At 54.6% G+C, this 16,281-nt stretch overlaps 1 protein-coding gene and 1 non-coding gene across 5 annotated transcripts; one reads left to right on the top strand and one right to left on the bottom strand.

Moving 5' to 3' along the window:
• The first annotated feature begins 6,455 nt into the window (after positions 1–6,455).
• LOC136048157 (small nucleolar RNA R38) lies at positions 6,456–6,530 on the top strand. Its single transcript, XR_010622159.1, has one exon. It is a non-coding gene; the product is annotated as a small nucleolar RNA R38 (small nucleolar RNA).
• Positions 6,531–10,749: 4,219 nt separating this feature from the next.
• ST6GALNAC2 (ST6 N-acetylgalactosaminide alpha-2,6-sialyltransferase 2) lies at positions 10,750–16,062 on the bottom strand. 4 transcript variants are annotated; one of them, XM_065735227.1, is made up of 10 exons: positions 15,892–16,062; positions 14,117–14,209; positions 13,960–14,020; positions 13,490–13,664; positions 12,685–12,850; positions 12,465–12,603; positions 11,751–11,854; positions 11,589–11,672; positions 11,067–11,166; positions 10,750–10,985 (listed from the first exon to the last, which is right to left on the bottom strand). In XM_065735227.1, the coding sequence occupies exons 1-10, from the start codon at positions 16,014–16,016 to the stop codon at positions 10,818–10,820; spliced, it is 1,215 nt and encodes a 404-aa protein (XP_065591299.1). In that variant the 5' UTR covers positions 16,017–16,062; the 3' UTR covers positions 10,750–10,817. The 4 variants fall into 4 exon arrangements, with proteins under 4 accessions (XP_065591299.1, XP_065591297.1, XP_065591300.1 ...); XM_065735225.1 differs by having other exon boundaries at positions 10,750–10,980; XM_065735228.1 differs by having other exon boundaries at positions 13,960–14,017.
• Between the last annotated feature and the right edge of the window lie 219 nt (positions 16,063–16,281).

The raw sequence follows: 16,281 nt of genomic DNA, 5'->3' as shown, positions 1-16,281 counted from the left end.
AAGGACACAACCAAGGTCTACCCAGTGCTGAGAAGAATGGCCCCTTTCCCCAGGATCCCCACAGGGCTTGGGATTTGGAAAGCAGCCACCAGTCTCCAGCAAACCCTCTGTACCTGGAGCTCCAGATCCCCACCGAGTCCCCCTCAGCCTGGAGCACAGCCAGGATGCAGCTCTCACCCTTCAACTGTGAGAAGCTGAATTAAAGTCACGTTGCCAGCTGTGCATTCAGACAGAGACCAAGGGTTTCTGCTGTGTAAATGCACCAGGTGCAGGCAGTGTTAGTGATGCAAATAAGGAAGGAGAGGCAATGGGCTGGGTACTAGGGTCCCCAAATCCTGCCCCACTCCCACGCAGGTATGACACTCCACTGAGCTCTCCAGCTCCTGCTGAGTTTCACCAACAATAAACCTCAGGGCTGGGAAATAAAAGCATCTCTGGAAGTACTCACACCATTCATCCCAAGCAGAAATGCCCCAGTGATGAACCAGGATCCTACAGCACGAGGTGCTGGCCAAGCCCCGACATCAAAGGGGCTGCCCGTGCCAAACTGCAGCCTCTTGGAGGGAGATGTTAGAGAAGTGATAATGAATTTGGAGCCTCCTGAATTGTGCTGGCAGCTGGATCCTCTGGGCAAGGAGAACCCTGCCAAAAAATTAAGATCTGTTTCTGCAAAGCTCAAACAGCAAACTTGTTTGTCTTTCCTCTTTCCCCTCCCAATCCTGTTGTTGTTTTAAACATTTACAAAGAACTTTATACTGTTTAAATAATGATTTTGGAGGGGGAAGAGTGTTTTTACTTTTTTGCCAGCTGCTCCAAGTCAGCAGCACCACACACACAACTTCTGGGAAATCAGGTGCTGCGGTTTGAGATGTCACCACCCCTCCATGTCCCACACACCCCCTTCCATGCCTCCACCAGGAGAAGGGCCACCCCACATCCACCAGCCACAGCACATGCAAAAGTGCCAGTCCCTGGCTTGCCGCTCTCCCCCACAGCTCCTTCTCAGCCCCCAGATGAAGCTCAGTGCCCCTCACGCAGCAGGGAGAGGTGGAGGAGAATGCTGGCATGGCTGAGCACATCCCTGAGCAGAAGTGCTACGGGAGATCAGCCATCTCCTGTGGTGTGTGCTCACCCACCCACTGCCTTCAGCAGCCAGGCTGCTCAAGATGACAGCTGAGGGGAGAAAGGAGAGCACTTGGAACGTGCAGGAGGAGAGCTGGCTGAAGGCAGACCAACCTTTATGCAACAGCAATGGAGTGGGGTCAACAGCAAAGCAGAGACACACGTGCTGGTGGTTAATTCGGGAAGAAAGGCGCACGAATCTGTCTTTCATGGGCAGCTCTCCAAGAATCTGGGGGCTGTTGGAGTTGTACTCACAACCTGGCAGGGGGGAAGAGAGCAGAGAAGGCTGTTGAGAAATGCTGAAGGATTCTGCAGGATGTTTGAACTGAAAGAAAGGACAGAGAAGCATGAAGCACGCTGTGGAAGCAGGATGTGGGAAAGAGACAATGTTTATTCAATCAGCCACGGGCTAATCCACAAGAGGGTTTGGAGACCATAAAAGCCATCTGTAAGTAGACAGATCACATTCTGCAGGAAACTGGTGGTTTAAAACAATGCTACCCTCATGCTTTGATCTGTCCTAAAGCCATCAGCCTTGGGAGCACGAAGAGAAGAGCAGGTTAAGTAGGTCCATAAGTCCTGCTGACACGGGCACAGTGATAGCTGCGACCTTCTCCCATACAAGAACTCGGGGCCATTCAGGCAGAACTACAGCAGGCAGGTACAGGGTAAAAAGCAGGACTCTGGTTCCTCTCAAAGCACAGGCAGAGCTGTGCAAGCCTTCCCTACAGGAGGGAATGGGTATTATGGGTCCAGAGAGGCACCAGACAACTTCTTGGAATCTCCACTCGAGAAAACCCATCTGTGGCTGCACAGAACTGATAATTTGGCTCTTGATGATCCCATCCCTAAGTGGTGTCTCAGCACCCTCCTGGCCACCCACATGTCATGCAAGCCTCTGCTCCTGCACTCCTTCCTGAGCATTCATTTGGGATGGATACCCTGGGCCCACTTTGTCCTCTTGGTCTGCGCAGCTCCCAGTCTAATCCTCTACATCAAGGCTCTCTGCAGGAGGTGTGATCTGGAGCCTGCCCTCAGCAGATGATCTCACAAGCAGCAGGAGGAATAGTTACAGGTCTTTAACCAACTGCCCCCTATAATCCAGGGAGACTGCAGTTCACCACTTTGGACACAGTCACACGAAGCATAAGAGCAAGAAAAATGACCTAAAAGGACATGAAATATTGTGAGCTTTCATGATTTAAAAGCATTCTTTCACATTCAGCAATGAAACCTGCAGAGATGGTATTCTTAAAAATACCTCAGAGCAATCCTTGCCTTCCTCCAGTGTGAACAATGAGAAGCAAGAGGTGAGCCAGAGATACAGCATCTGCAGTTCTCCACTTTCAGTCTTCACTAAGGAGATGTTGGGGATTCATATTGTTCTCCAGCAGAACCACTTGACCTCGGTGCAGTTCAGGCTAATTACTTCTAAGAATACGTCTGTTTGCTCCGTGCATGCCTGGCATATTTCTTCTAAGTGTGATAGATGAACTATCGCTCAGATGACAGTGCAGTTTGGGTTGACTGAATCAACGGCTGTTGGCTGAGTAATCCAGGCAAACAGAAACACTGCTTGTGAGAAAAGAAGACCTGAGAATTTCCTCATTAGTGCCTGGATATTTTTATACCAGCTCACTCCCTTTCTGCTTACCATGCCTTTAATCTCCAAGGCTGATGCAGAAAATAGAGATCCATCTCTCTACTCAAAGCAAGGTCACATGCTGGCAACTGCTTATTGAGCTGGGACAGGACACGGAGACTGATTTTGTTGCACTGTGCTCAAAACTCAGTTGAGGAAAGGGGGAAGAAGTGGGAAGAGCAGTGGAGGGATGCTGGGAGGGAAATCATGCCCATTCTGGTTGAAGCTACCATTTCTTCTGCTGCTCAGCACCACCAAGGAAAGGGAACCACCTTCATCCTCCACCCACAGGATCCATACTGTGGCACTGCCTGCAGATACCATCACACTCCCAGAAAGGCCATCCCTTCTTTCCATAGATATTCCATAAAGATAAAGCTCTTAGCATTCTTTGTACAAAGCAGAGCATTTCTGAGGCTGCTACTAAAATCCTGTTTTAGTAGCTGAGTGGGTTCAAGCATGTATTTAACATTAAATGGAGGCCTAAGTTTTGCTACCAGGGTAAAGGCGTTTAGTTTGCAGCATGCCTTGTCCTGCGTGGGAAGATGTTGCTTCTGTCTGCTCCTGAGCACCAGAAAGCCTTTCTTGCATTGCTTGGGACTGACTTGAGGCAGCAGGCACTGGGACCTCTTGGCAGGCTTTTCTTAACACTACAGATCTTCTTCCCTTACAAGTCTGGCACCTGAATTACCAGCAAGCCATCTCCAGCTGTACCTCAGGGGACTGCTCTTTGTGCACTGCTGTGCATACAGCACACGGAGCAGGGCCAAGCATCCATCCAGCTTCTCCTCATGCCCTTCAGCCACGCAGGGGGTTGGTGCCTGCCAGATACAATTAGCAATAGGGGACGAGCTTCTTAACATGCTCAAATACCCCAGTTGCTTCCCCAGACCATATGTTGAAGATTATAACCACGGCAAGGCAGCTCTGAATCAATGGATGCTTTGTTTCTCTGGGCTTTGGGAACCCTGTCTGCAGAGTGGGGCTGCTGGAAGGCAGAGGGGAATCAAGCTGCTATCAGTAAGTGTGGAGAGCTGCTCCCCTGACGGTGTTACAAAGCAGCCAGCAGGGGAAAGGGGTGGGAAACTGGGAGGAGATCTTGTCCTTCAAATAAAGCGTAGGATCAAAGCCCAGCAGAAGTTGAAGGGATTCTGTCATTATTTCTGTTTAGTTTTCCTTTCCTCCCTTCCTTTCTCTGTCACATCTTCTGCCCCTCTTCCTGTTCTCTGATCTAGGGATAACCACATACAGCAGTGCTCACACTTCTTCGTACAGTGTGATGCTGTGGCTTTGCAGGACAGAAATGAAAAACCTCTAGAAAGCTTAAAGGTGGGGCCTTGCTCTAGTGCATGATTTGCTAGAGGAGTGTCATATCAATACCATAACAAAAATCATAAAACCATGACCAGGAGGTAATCCACTTTGAATCAGCGGGTGGGAAGAAGTAATCATTTTGGGGCTGCCCCCAAGAAATAGAAGACCACTGTGCCCTTTTAATAGCTTTCTCTAATTGCTCAACAAAAATAGAAGTCCTTTGAAAGATTGGAGGAAGAAAGCACCATAATTGACAGAGATCAACCACAGGAAATCTACCAAAATTATTCCAAATTATCTCTGGGAGCAGCTTGGCAACTGCCTGAGGAAGCAAAACGCATTCAACCAGAACTGCGCAGACCAGGCTGTAGCTCCCTTCGCATCCGTAGGTTCGCAGTGCTCCAGGAGAGCCACCATCTTCTGCTGACCTCTGGGCGGCTTCACCTCGCACTGAAGCTCCCAGTTCAGGTTCACACGCTGAAGATGTGTGGGGCAGGATCGCCCTCTAAAGGGAAGAGATGAGAAAACCTGATCAAGTCACACAGGCAAAGTTAAGAGCGTAGGGATGGGTGAAGCAACGACCTCTTCTCACCCAGGGCCTTTGTTCTGCCTCCAAAATAGGCTCGTAAACATTATTTATGCACTGCAATCACGAATAAATACAGCCAGACTACTGTACACTTAGCTCATGCCATTCTCCTGAGCTATTAACTCGTTGAGTCTGTCCCTGGCTGAGCTCATCCATCTATATGAGCATAAGCAGACAGCTACTTTGTGGTGTGAGCCTCATCCACACTACAATTAAGAATGTTCTCTCCTGAACATTGCACGAGGCAGGATTTCAGCTGCTTTATTTTAAAACTCAACGTCCCTCAGGGATCTAAAGGGCTAATTCCAGTCGCTGGGATTTACGTATTTGCTTCTCAGGAAAGTTAAAAGCAGGCAGGCAGGCTGCCAGCCACATCTTCACAGAGGAAAGGCAGTTGCAACGAAGGCTGTGTTAATTACTGCCTTCCTGTATCTCACTCTTGCTTCCAGAAGGCTCTTACAGGGCAGGAAGGCACTGAAGGTCTCGTGCAATGAGCCAGGGCACAGGGTTCATGGGCTGCTCCCTCTGTGCTCCTTGCATGGTCAGCTCATGAGGTTCTCTGCAGCTACTGGAATCCACAGAGGGCTGGAGAAGGCTTCCTAGGTAGATACTTAATAGGAGAAGCAGCTTATTTATAATAGCACACCGGTGTCTCTTTGTGGCCTCCTTATCTCACTGTAATAAAGTGATTTTTGCAGCCTATTGACATCTTAGAAGAGACTTATAGGAAGCAACACGAGCCATTGTGGAAAACAAAGAACTTATCAGTCAGGTTAAATCCACACTCTGGAAAGAATCAGGTTCTAAAATAGGAACAAGGCCAGGAGTATCCAGGCATCAAAAACAAACACAGCTCCACACTGCCCTTCCCTGGGAATTCAAGTGCTGTGCCCAGAGAGGGCCTCCCACACGGGCAGCAGCTCCTGGCCGTCCTGTGCCACCTGAGGGGCCCCGGGTGCAGACACCAGGCTGCTTGGTGCTGCACCTCCCTGGGATGGGTGCTGCTTTCAGGTCAGACAGATCTGTTGTCACACCATAAGATGACCGCATAAGCTTTGCCGTGGAGAACGAGGCACCATTATGTTTAAGGTGCCTTCAGTCTGAACACCCCAAGGGAGCGCACCCCCAGGGGGTTTGTGCTTCTATCCATTCTCACACTTCTCCGCTTTCAGACCCACGGTTGTTCAACCTCCATTTTCCCGCAGCTTTCCCCCCCAAAGCTGGGCAAAGCCTTGGGGCCACCAAGCGGCCGTTAAAAAGTCCTATTTTCCCTCTGCTTCTGCGGCACGCCCGCTCACCGAAAGCCACCTCGGCTTTTAGCGCCACACGCCCTCAGCACAGCTCCGCCACTTCCGGCACTGCGCAGCACTACACTTCCCAGCAGCCCCCGCGCGCCGCCTCTCTCTGTTTCTCGCGAGACTTGTCGCGCGCCGCCTTCTCTTCCAGTCCCCGGCAGACATGGCGGCGGTGCGTGTGGCGGTGAGTGGTGCGCGGCGCCATCGGCAGCAATCCGCGTTCGCGGGTACTCCGACACGGACACGAGTGGGAGGTTCTCGCCCTCCATCGCGGCTGCTTGCGCTGCGCGAGGCGTCCGTGTCTTCTTTCCCCTTCCCTCCCCGCTCCGTGAGGCCTGCACGGCGGCGTGCTGAGGGGACGCGGCCTAGCATCCTCGCTCCCGCGCTGCTGGCGTGCAGCGCTTTGTCCGCCGCGGGGCCCCGGGTGTGCGGGGAGCCGGGGCTGCCCTGCCCGAAGCCGGCTGCCAGGGGGCACTGCTGCCCGCCGTCCGTGCTGAGCTAGTGATGAGATAGTTATCCCTGTCCGAAACGGATCGTCCCTCTGTGGAAGCGTGACTCTGAGGCTCGGCATCGAAAGCAAGGAGGTAAAAGAACGGTTTGTAATGTGGATTAACTCTTGTCTCTCCACTCTTTCAGGTGGTAGAGTGTTGTCCTGCAAGGGGGAAAATAGGCTCTGCACTCACCTTCCCCGGAGGCTGAGTCTTTTGTTGGGTTGGCAGTAAGCCTGCACCAGCAGCACAGAGGTAAGAGACGACAGAATTTAGTTCCTCATACTCCAGTTTTCATCTGTTGCTGGGCTGCAGAGATCTGCTGTGTCAGGTGATATCCTCTGAGCCCCTGGGGCTGCTGGGGGGAGGTATAAATGCCTCATGGCTTGATTAGTGTAATTAAATCATTCAAGGCTGTGGCTTTGTTGCAGCTGCCATCTGAGTGTGCAGCCCTTTGCTGCTGCGTTGTGCAAGCTGAGAGGCAGCACACAATGAATGGCAGTTCTAATGTGGTTGGTGCCCTGCAGAGCACCTGGTTGTCAGCATTGTTGCACATGAGCAAGAGTAGAAGGGATTAGAAGTAGATTGGATGACAGCTCATTGTGGAGACGCAGCTCATCTCCTAAGTGTGTTTGTCACAGAAGTAGACCCACTGAAAGAATAATTGGACTGTGTGCTTATCTGAAGGTGTGCTGGGGTGGTTTTAAACTCGCATCGGGTTGCTGGGAGCAGCTCCCAGAAGGTCACCCTAGAGGGGACACTGGAGAATCCTTTCCCAGAATGGATGTATCTTTTCAACATCTGCTTGAGATGTTGAAAAATCCATAAATATGTCTCAGATGGGTGGATTATTCTCCTCTGCAAGGGGAGAGTTAGATATTTCTGTATGATGAGAAGCAGCAGTTTGCATGAAGAGCACAAAAAGGTCTAAACCACCAAAGCCTCTAAGCTAGTATTTTTTTTCTAAGCAAGGGTTTAAGTAGCATCTGCATCCCTGAGTTTCTTGCCTCAAGTGAAACAGCTTGCTGGCAAACAGGCCCCTTTGTTTCTGAGGGGCAGGTTTCTGCTGCTCTTAAGGCAAAAACTGCCTGTCCTAGAAAGGAAAACTTCTCCAGTTCTTGCTTTGTGGCTTGGGGCTGGTTTTAGTCAGAAGAGGTGGAGGGAAATTGAAGGCAGGACAAATTTAGCTTGCAGGGCTGTTGCTAACAGTGTTCAATGCAACTTCTATTTAGGAGGAGAACAGAATGCAGAACCCTGGAGTTATGTCCTCCAGAGAGAGTGTTGGCAAGAAGGCAACTGTGAACTGGACCTCAAACTGGTAAGAGAATCCTTGGGAATTTCTGTTACCCTTACATTTTTATGTGCCAAAACTGTAGGCAGTGTGACTCATCTGCTGACAGGAATGCCCAATCTTTGTGTTCTGGGCATGGCTGCCCTTGGGTGTCTTGGCCATGTTTTATTCCTTAGAACTTGGGGAGCTGATGTTGATGAGGGCAGGGGAGAAACTGAGCCAGTGATGTGCAGTTATCCCTGTCTGACAGCTCAGCTGTGAGGAGAAACAGTTGTCCACTGAGGCTTATGTATTTCTTTCTCCCAGCAGTTCCCCATGTTGCAGAAGCAGAAATGATGCAGGTGCCCACCAGGAGGGCAGAAAGCAGTGTCTGTCCCCTCTCCCCCTGCAGTTGCAGTGCACAAACACTTCTCCCTCTGCCTGGGCTGTGTTCAGCAGCCTGCCCTCAGGAGCCCAGCTGTGGCAGCACTGTGCAGGGACTATAATAATAAACGCAGGCTGCTATTGTCACAAGCACAGTTTAGTTCTAGATCTACAAAGAGCTTTTAAGTTGCTTGTCCTAACAGTAAAGCACCTTTGCAGGGCTGATAAATGCATTTCAGTCTTGCACAGTCACTGAGTACACACAGTTAGCACACTTTATCTCCAGGTGGCTGACAGCTGCACTCTGCTCAGTAGTTCCATGCTTTATTTAACAGAGCTCGTGTCTGTTTGTCGAAGATCAGAACTGCTCACTGATGGGCTGGACCTGCTCACTTTGACGACAGCACACTTCCATAGGAAATAACGTTGGTATACAAAAAGGGAGGGGATGTTACTGCAGCTGGCAGAGGCAGCTTTGTCAATACAGATAGGTTCCAAAAAGCAGTCACGAGGAGGAGCACATGGGGTTTGGGTTTCCAAGGAACGGGGAAGAAAACAAAGAGGCAGCTTGATGATAAATAGGGAAAGTAAAAGCCGTGTGGTGCTTGGAGAATAGAGGGGGACAGGGATTTGTTCAAAGCAGACACCGAGGAGGGCATTTCAGCATTGTTCTGCTATGTCTCCCAACTCCAGAAGCACCAGGAGGAGGGTTGCTGTTTAATGGCTCTCACAAATGATACTGCTTCCTTTGAAGGGATATAAAATGAGCACTCACACATCACTGCAGGCATTTCCCCTTCCACTCAGTGGCTGCTGCAGCTGTGTCACAGGTAAGCTCCCAGCAAGACCAGAGAGCATTTGGGTACTGGTGCCCATGGTGTGGTGAGGGGGGCAGGTGTGGGGAGCTCTGAAGCCCTGGCTTCAGGGAACTGCATTACTCATCTCGGAAGAGTACTTTTGGTCTTATGAGAGAGATGTATACTCTTGGTTAAATAATGCACATCATTGGGAGCATCTCAGCTGATGGTTGCTTCTGCTCTGGCCTCTTTTCCACCAGGACCTGACCTACAGCTGGCTGGAGGAAGGAGCAGGTGGTTCCTGCAGTCTTCTGTTTCAGAATAAAACAAATTATTGAAAATCTTGGGAGTTGAAGTCTTTTTTTTGGTATCTACTATGAACAGAAATGACTTTGAGCAAGTAGAAAGGATTTCAAGTTGAACTGCCTCCTAGAGTAATAGCAGCTGAGCTCACACAGACTTCAGACCTCATCGTCTTCCACAGAAAAATGCTGCGGGAAGCAAAGAAGCCTTTCATTTTACAGCAGGGAAGTGATGTGTGAGCACAGCAGCTGTTGGCTCACGCAGCTCTCAGCCCTGGGAGCTCCGTGGGATTCCTGGTGAGATGATGCTGTGCTGTGACAGCACTCATTTTTAAGAGCTGTCCTTTTTGCCACGTGTGTCAGTGCCACTGGTGGGTGTGTGCTCACGCTTGGCCTGAGGAGCTTTTGGTGCTGTGTCTCAGGTGATGGAATCAGGCTTGTTGTCATGAAGAGGTTTAGCTGAGTGTTGGCATTAGGAAGGGGTGTAACAGGCTGCCACGAACAAAGGTTAATTGGAGGCTTACCTGGGAACGCCAGCGGGGCTCCGCTTGAGATTACATCTGAAGCAGCTCGAGGTGGCTGAGTGCAGCTCTGTCACAGAGAGATGGAGCTCGAGGGGAGCGTGAGGTTCCCTGGCTCACGGCCTGGTTATCTCTTGCCATCTCTGCAAGCAATTGCCCCCTCCACCCTTATGCTGACGTACAGTGAATGGCATCTGAGGTGGGAAGAGGCTGCTCTCCAGCCCTCCAAGCACCCAGGAGCGATGCAGCCGCTGTCCCACTGTGTCACACCAGGGCCAGCAGTGTCCCTGTGCTGTGACCCAACCCCCACCCTCAACCCAGACTTTCTGCCGTTCCCAAATCGAAGCCACTGCTGTGTGCTGCAGCTCTGCAGCAGGCAGGATGCTTTGTCCCACCCGCCCCATTCACTAAACCACGCACAGAAGAAAGTAATGACTCAGTGTTCCTCTAATTATACAGAATGGGAAAGTTTCACGTGGTGCCACTCCCTTCACTGAGCAGTATCAGCCCCGCAGCCAGGCGAGCTGGAGGAGCCTCTGCTGCAGCAGGCTGGGTTATGTGGGATGGCCAGAGGGCTCAAGACCACCTCCGTTTGGGATTCCTTTTTTCCTTAAGTACCATGCTGTTGATAGCTTTGCCGTACGTGCTCCTAACCCAGCGTAGCTTCACAACCAGGACAGGCTGTAAATGTCCAGGAAGGTCCGAGAAGTGAGCTCTGTCAGACGTGCTTCTCTGGCATCCCAGCACCACCTCGCCCCGCCTGCGGATGATGCTGCACTTCCAGGGGCTGCTGCCACCCCACAGACACTCTCAGGGCACCAGGAGGTCACAGCCACGTGCAGGGGCACCCCAAGGCCGCGCTCAGTCTCACACAGCCACAAGCAAGCTGCTGGAGGGCCCTGATGAGCCTCAGCATTTCCCTGCCAGCCTTGGCTCGCCCCTCACCACATCTGCCCTGCTGTCAGCTCTGGGCCCTGCTCCTCGGGTTGGCCTGCCCGTATGGGAGAGCCCTCCAGGGAAAGAAGACCTTCAGGAAAGAGGAGAACCGCTTCCACGCTGCATCAAGAGCCCCTGCCCTGGGACTGCCCCACCCTCAACGCTGGTACAGCTCCACGATCCCCGCGTGGTGCAAGTTCCTCCACAGCTCTGCCTCCAGCAGCATGTCGTGGTTGGCGTAGAACACCAGCGGCTTCTTCTCCTGCTCGTAGTAATGGTCGGAGAACTGCTCGTAGTTGGCCGTGATGAACCCGTAGGCACTGACCTATGGGGCGATGGGGCAGAGGAAGAAGGATGGTGACAGGCTCGGGGTGGGATGTCCCCCCCTTTGTCCCCTCACCCTCACCTGGTCGCAGGTGTGCAGTGCTGTGAGGAGCATGAGCGCCCCGGTGCTGGGCATGTAGAGGTGGCCGTACTGCATGTCCAGGAGCTCTGACCTCAGGAACCTACAGAGCAGAGGCAGTGCTGGGAGGGGGGCACAGCCCTGAGACCTCACCAGCAAACAGCAGTGTCATGGGGCAGTAGGACAGGGCACCCACCAAACCGTGGCATTCAGAAGGGGGAATGTGTGGATGCTCTGATGTCTGTTACTGAGGTTCAACTCATTCTCTGCCGGCTGCTAACACACACAGCCCCACCATTTTAAACTGCCCCAACCCAGGCACTGGTTTCCACGAAACACAGGAAAACAAACCCGAATCTCTTCAGACCTTCCCTCTGCTCCTGTTAGACCAGTTCAAATCTGGCTATGTAATGGAGGGCCAGGTGAACGCAGCAAGGCTGTATGAGTCTCCACACCAGGAGGAAACGTGAGCAGCACCACAATGAATGGGATTGGCAAGGGGGAAATCTGCCTCCCCATCCTCACCTGGCTGTCAGGTAATGCAAGAAATCAGGATGCAGCAGCTTGAACTTCTCTGCTGATGCCTCCAGTCCAAAATACTTCCGTGGCCTGCAGCAGGGAGAGGAGAACTGCTGTCACTTGGGGTGGAGGTGGGCATGGCGTGGTCGTGCTGGTGCGTTCACTCACTCGTCACCCTTGTCCAAGCCCTCGGGGACCGGGCTGCCCTCAATGGCCGACCTCAGCATGACGTAGTCACGAGCGTCCGAGGGGATGAAGATGTACTTCAGGTCCTGCAGCAGGGACATGGGCACGGTGAGGACTGTGGCTCTTGAAGCTTGGAGGTCAGCTTCATGGAGTCATAGAATTGTTACAGTGGGAAAGACCAGTATGGGAACTGCTGAATCACGGCCTGAACCATGGATGGATCACCTGAGACGAGCACCAAGTCAGCCACGGGAGCACAGAGGAAGGCAATGCACCTGTGTGACCAGGAGTGGAGTCTGAATCCACCTCTCCCAGACCCCATTGAAGGGCTGAGCAGCACTGGGGAAGGATCTCTTGTTGGAGATCCCTCCTTTGGAGTTTCCTATCGTGAGCCTAGGACGTAGGTGAGCATTTTGTCCTTTTATTTTGTCTCTTTTCCATCACAATAATCTGTCTAACCATACCACCTATAAAACTTCTTGGCTATAATACCATTTGTTATTCTTCATTCTGTTAACCTCACACTTTACAACCATTCAGATCATCCACTCTGACCGTCATCCCATCACCACCAAACCATGTTTTTCATCGCAACATCCACCCTTTTCTTGAACACCTCTGGGGACGGTGACCCCACCACCTCCCTGGAAGCCTGTTCTGTGGGGCGGGCACCCTGCCGTGCCCTCGGAGTCTCACCTTGCCCTGGGGTACCTGGGTGAAGCCATACTCCTCGTAGGCAATGAGCGAGTTCTTCATGGTGTTCACCGTGAAGCCATAGAACGAGATCTTGGTCCCAACGTCCTCCTCAAAGCCTTTGGTGATGGCCCCATTGAGCCTGCGGGATCACCATGGGGTCATGTGTAGGGTGGGGCTGCTCCCCAGCACCCACAGCCCTACCCTGCCCTCCCGGCCCCACCTGAAGACCAGGTGATGAGCGTTGATGGCCCGGCCCTGCCGTGAGCCGTTCAGGATGCCCCCATTGCCCACCACAGCGCAGCGGATGCAGCCCCCGGGGAAGCGGTCGCGGTCGAAGAGCTGCATGTTGGAGGAGGTGTTGAGGAGGAGGAGGGTGCTGCCAACAGCTGCAAGGGGAAGGGGAAAACAGGACAGGGTGCACCAGAGCACGTCTGTGAGCAGCGTGCCCAAACGCTCACATTGTCCTTAGGGAGGGGTCTGCAGGGTGGACCTTGGATGGGAAGAATCACAGCAGCTGTGCCACTGCATCACCGCCCTTTTGCAAAAGAAATCTCCTCTCCCAGCCCCGTGTTACTGACCCCCCACACCCCACAGCAGCTGCCCAATGCCGTGCAAGGCACAGGGCCACATCCGGGCAGCCCCAGCCCCGTGGGATGCTGGCGACGGCCGCTTCCCCTCCTGACAATGCCTCCTTGCAACAGCCCCCGCCTTGCTCCCCCCGTCCCCATCACTTCCCTGCCGGGGAGAGCAGAGAGTAGGTTTGGGCTTGGAAGGGAAACAATCTCCATCAGCAACAATGGAGCGGGTTGTCCGAGGTCCTCCGCGCCCCAGTTCATCATCGTGCACACACTGGAGCTTTTATTTGGGGAAAATGTCACAAGATGCTGCAAGTGGCTTTTGTTAAGCTGTCCCCACCACCTTGCTCCCTGGGAGCAGGAACAGACCGAGGTCCCCAGCTCCGCTGGGGCGTTTCTCCATCTCTGTTTCCTTCTGCCGGGGTCCCTTGAGCCCCCCAAGCCCCATACCTGCTTGGGACAAGCCCTGCCAGCCGTACGGGACACGTCGTGCCTTCAGCCTGTCCCAGGTCTCAGGGTTGAAGTGTCGGTTCCACATCAGCACTGGGACATCAAACTGGAAGAGCTCCCCAAACCTGGGGTCTGCCTTCGCCGTGGCCACAACCGAGCGGGGGCACGAGGTGGGCTGTGGGGGGAGCATGGTCAGCACTGAGCCTGGAGAAACTGGGAAACCCCAACAGGCACCGGGGGGAGGTCAGACCCAGGAACAGAGCTGCTCCTTCTGTCTTGTGCCTCCACTTCCCAAATGCAGAACCCATCCCCTGCGACGCTGAGGGATCGGGGCTTATGGAGAAGGGTGTGGCATCTCCTACCCCGGGCACCCATATGGAGTACAGAGACAGCCCTGGCTCACAGGAGCAGCCCCCTGATGCAGGGACAGGCTGGTGGCCCAGGGGACACTGCATCCTGCTGATTGTCACCTGTTTTCTGCTGGGTTTGGGCTTCTCCAGCTCTGAGGATGGTTGGAGGAAGATCTCCCTACTGGAAAAAAAAAAAACAAATACAGCAGTGAGAAGGGCTCAGGGGGCTCCCATGCACACTGGGGCCACCACGCACCCCCTCTTTCTCCCCATTTACCTCTTCATGGTCCCTCCAAGGTCCTGCTGGTGGCTGTTGTCTGCATGTGAGGTGTCTGTGGGGACCAGGAGCAGTGGCTCCGGCTGCAGCAGACTGCAAGGGGACAGGACAGCATGGTGTGACAGCAGCCCCACCCCAACACACTCCACATCCCAACAGCCGCCACCCATCACTGCACTGGGGAGGCAATGGGGCTATGAGGGCTCTGTGGGGGGGTTGAGGTGGCTGGGGAGCACCCTGATGCCCCACATCAGTGCCACCCCACGCTTGGAGACATAGCACTGTGCCCCACATGAAAACGGAGTACAAAACCCCTCCCGTGCCCATAAATCCACCACCAACTGCTGAGGGATGGACTCTGCACCCCCAGAGCCCCACGGGTGCCCTCTGAGCCAAGCAGGAGGTGGGAGCCCCCCTGTGGGGAACAGGCTCCGGTTCATCCCTCCCTGCACAGAAGGGCCCTTCGGAGCAGCAGGTGCTCCCAGCAAAGCGGGGCATTGTGGAGCAGACAAGGGCTCCTTGTTACGGGATCTCCGGGACAGGTAGAGCAGGTGGGGAGCACAGCTCCGCCTCCTCCCACGCGGAGAGCATTGGGTTTCCTCCCCTGTTCCCTACTGCAGGGGTCGGACAGCCCCCCACCAGCTCCGTGCCCAATGCTGCTGCTCACCCCCCATCCTCTGGCACCGCAGCCATCCCCCACGCGGTGCAGCCGCTGCTCAGCACCTCCCGGGATGCGGTGTCCCTTTACCCAGCGATGAAGCTTGGCTGCCCCAGAAGGTGACAGCTCAGAGCTCACCCGCCCCCCCGACCCCCCCAACCCCCACCCCAGCGGATGGAGACACCGCGCTCCCGAAACGCAGCACCGTTCGCCCTTCCCCTCCTGCCCCGACGGGAGGAACAGCCCACAGCGTCGCCCCACGCCCGTGTGCAGCGGCGAGGAGCTCTGCACCCATGGATTTCCCTCCCAGCTCTGCCCCGTATCAGCTCAGAGCAGCGCTGGTGGCTCCGGGTTCGTAGTTTCGGAGGGACGAGCAGAGATTACGGGGCGGTGCGTTTGCAAGCACGGGGAATCGGTGCCAACGGGACACGGGCCGCGCTTCGGTGCCGGGGTTAAAGCCGAAGGGAGCGATCCCTGCGGAGCTCTGGAGCTCAGATTCCCCTCCCGAGGGCACTCAGCGCTGCGGGAGCAGCTCCACATCTCCAGCCGACCCCACGCTCCTGGGGGCACAGAGCTCCCGCTGGGGGAGATGCGGCCCCGGGACCCCAGGAAAGCCCATCCAGCTGCGTCCCAGGGCAAACCTACTTGCTCCCAGCTCCCCTGTGCAGGACCCGCTGCGATCCCACAGAGTCCCCCCCCCTCCGTCCCATTGCACCGCCGGCACCGTCCCTGAGCTCACAGCCGCGCACCCGAGGCTGCCCAGCACCCTGCCCGGCGCCGGGGGGGTCAGGGGAAGGCTGAAGGAAAGCGGAGGGGGAGATGCCCATTGCTGCAGTCTGGGAGTTCGCGGGCAGCCCCGTCCTGCGCCTGCAGCTGCGGTGTGGGGTCAGCACTGCACCGTGGAGAGCAACCCCCGCCCCACTGCTGGCAGGGCTCTGATCCCTCACCCTGAGTCCACGAGGGGACCCCTGCAGCCCCCAGCAGCCCCATAGCCCCCCCGGGCAGCCCCATGCAAGACCCAGGACATCCTGTGGGGGGAGAACAGCCCATCAAACAGCGAACAAAGTGGGCACGGAGGGGTCGAGCAGCCCCTCCCCCCTCCACGCATCCCCCATACCTGGCCACGACCCTCGGGCCGCTGCGCGGCTCCACCGTAGCGTAGTAGTGCCCGTAGAGCAGAAGGGACGAGGTGAAGGCTGCGAAGAGCAAGAAGCAGAAACGCTTCCAGCGGGGGATCCCCATCGCCGCTCTCTAGAGTGGGTCCCCGTTCCGCGTGGATCCGAGTGCGGCGATCCGGGACGGACGGACGGACGGATGGATGTTCCCGAGGAGCGGTGGGAGGAAGGAGGGTGTGAGGCGGAGGGAGGAGGCACTGGGCGGACTGGTTCAGACTCGCTGAGTTAAAAAAAAAAAAAAAGCCACCACTTTTGAGCCGCTTTTGCTGCGCGGCGGGGGTTAAACATTGACTCAGAGCGGCGGAGAAACGCTGCACTTTCTTTTTTTTTTT

Source organism: Cyrtonyx montezumae, unplaced genomic scaffold, assembly GCF_038088225.1.
Source record: "Cyrtonyx montezumae isolate F1298 unplaced genomic scaffold, pur_monq_1.0 scaffold_19, whole genome shotgun sequence".
Taxonomy (NCBI): domain Eukaryota; kingdom Metazoa; phylum Chordata; class Aves; order Galliformes; family Odontophoridae; genus Cyrtonyx; species Cyrtonyx montezumae.
The sequence above is the reverse complement of the archived record's forward strand: the minus strand, read 5'-3'. Positions and strand labels throughout refer to the sequence as shown.

Excerpts from the sequence above, each read along its gene's own strand:
- ST6GALNAC2 (XM_065735225.1), bottom strand. The coding sequence starts at position 16,016 with ATGGGGATCCCCCGCTGGAAGCGTTTCTGCTTCTTGCTCTTCGCAGCC. Across the intron at positions 12,604-12,684 it reads GCTCATCACCTGGTCTTCAG|GCTCAATGGGGCCATCACCA; the intron begins GTGGGGCCGGGA and ends GTGATCCCGCAG. Across the intron at positions 11,855-12,464 it reads CCCAGGTACCCCAGGGCAAG|GACCTGAAGTACATCTTCAT; the intron begins GTGAGACTCCGA and ends TCCCTGCTGCAG.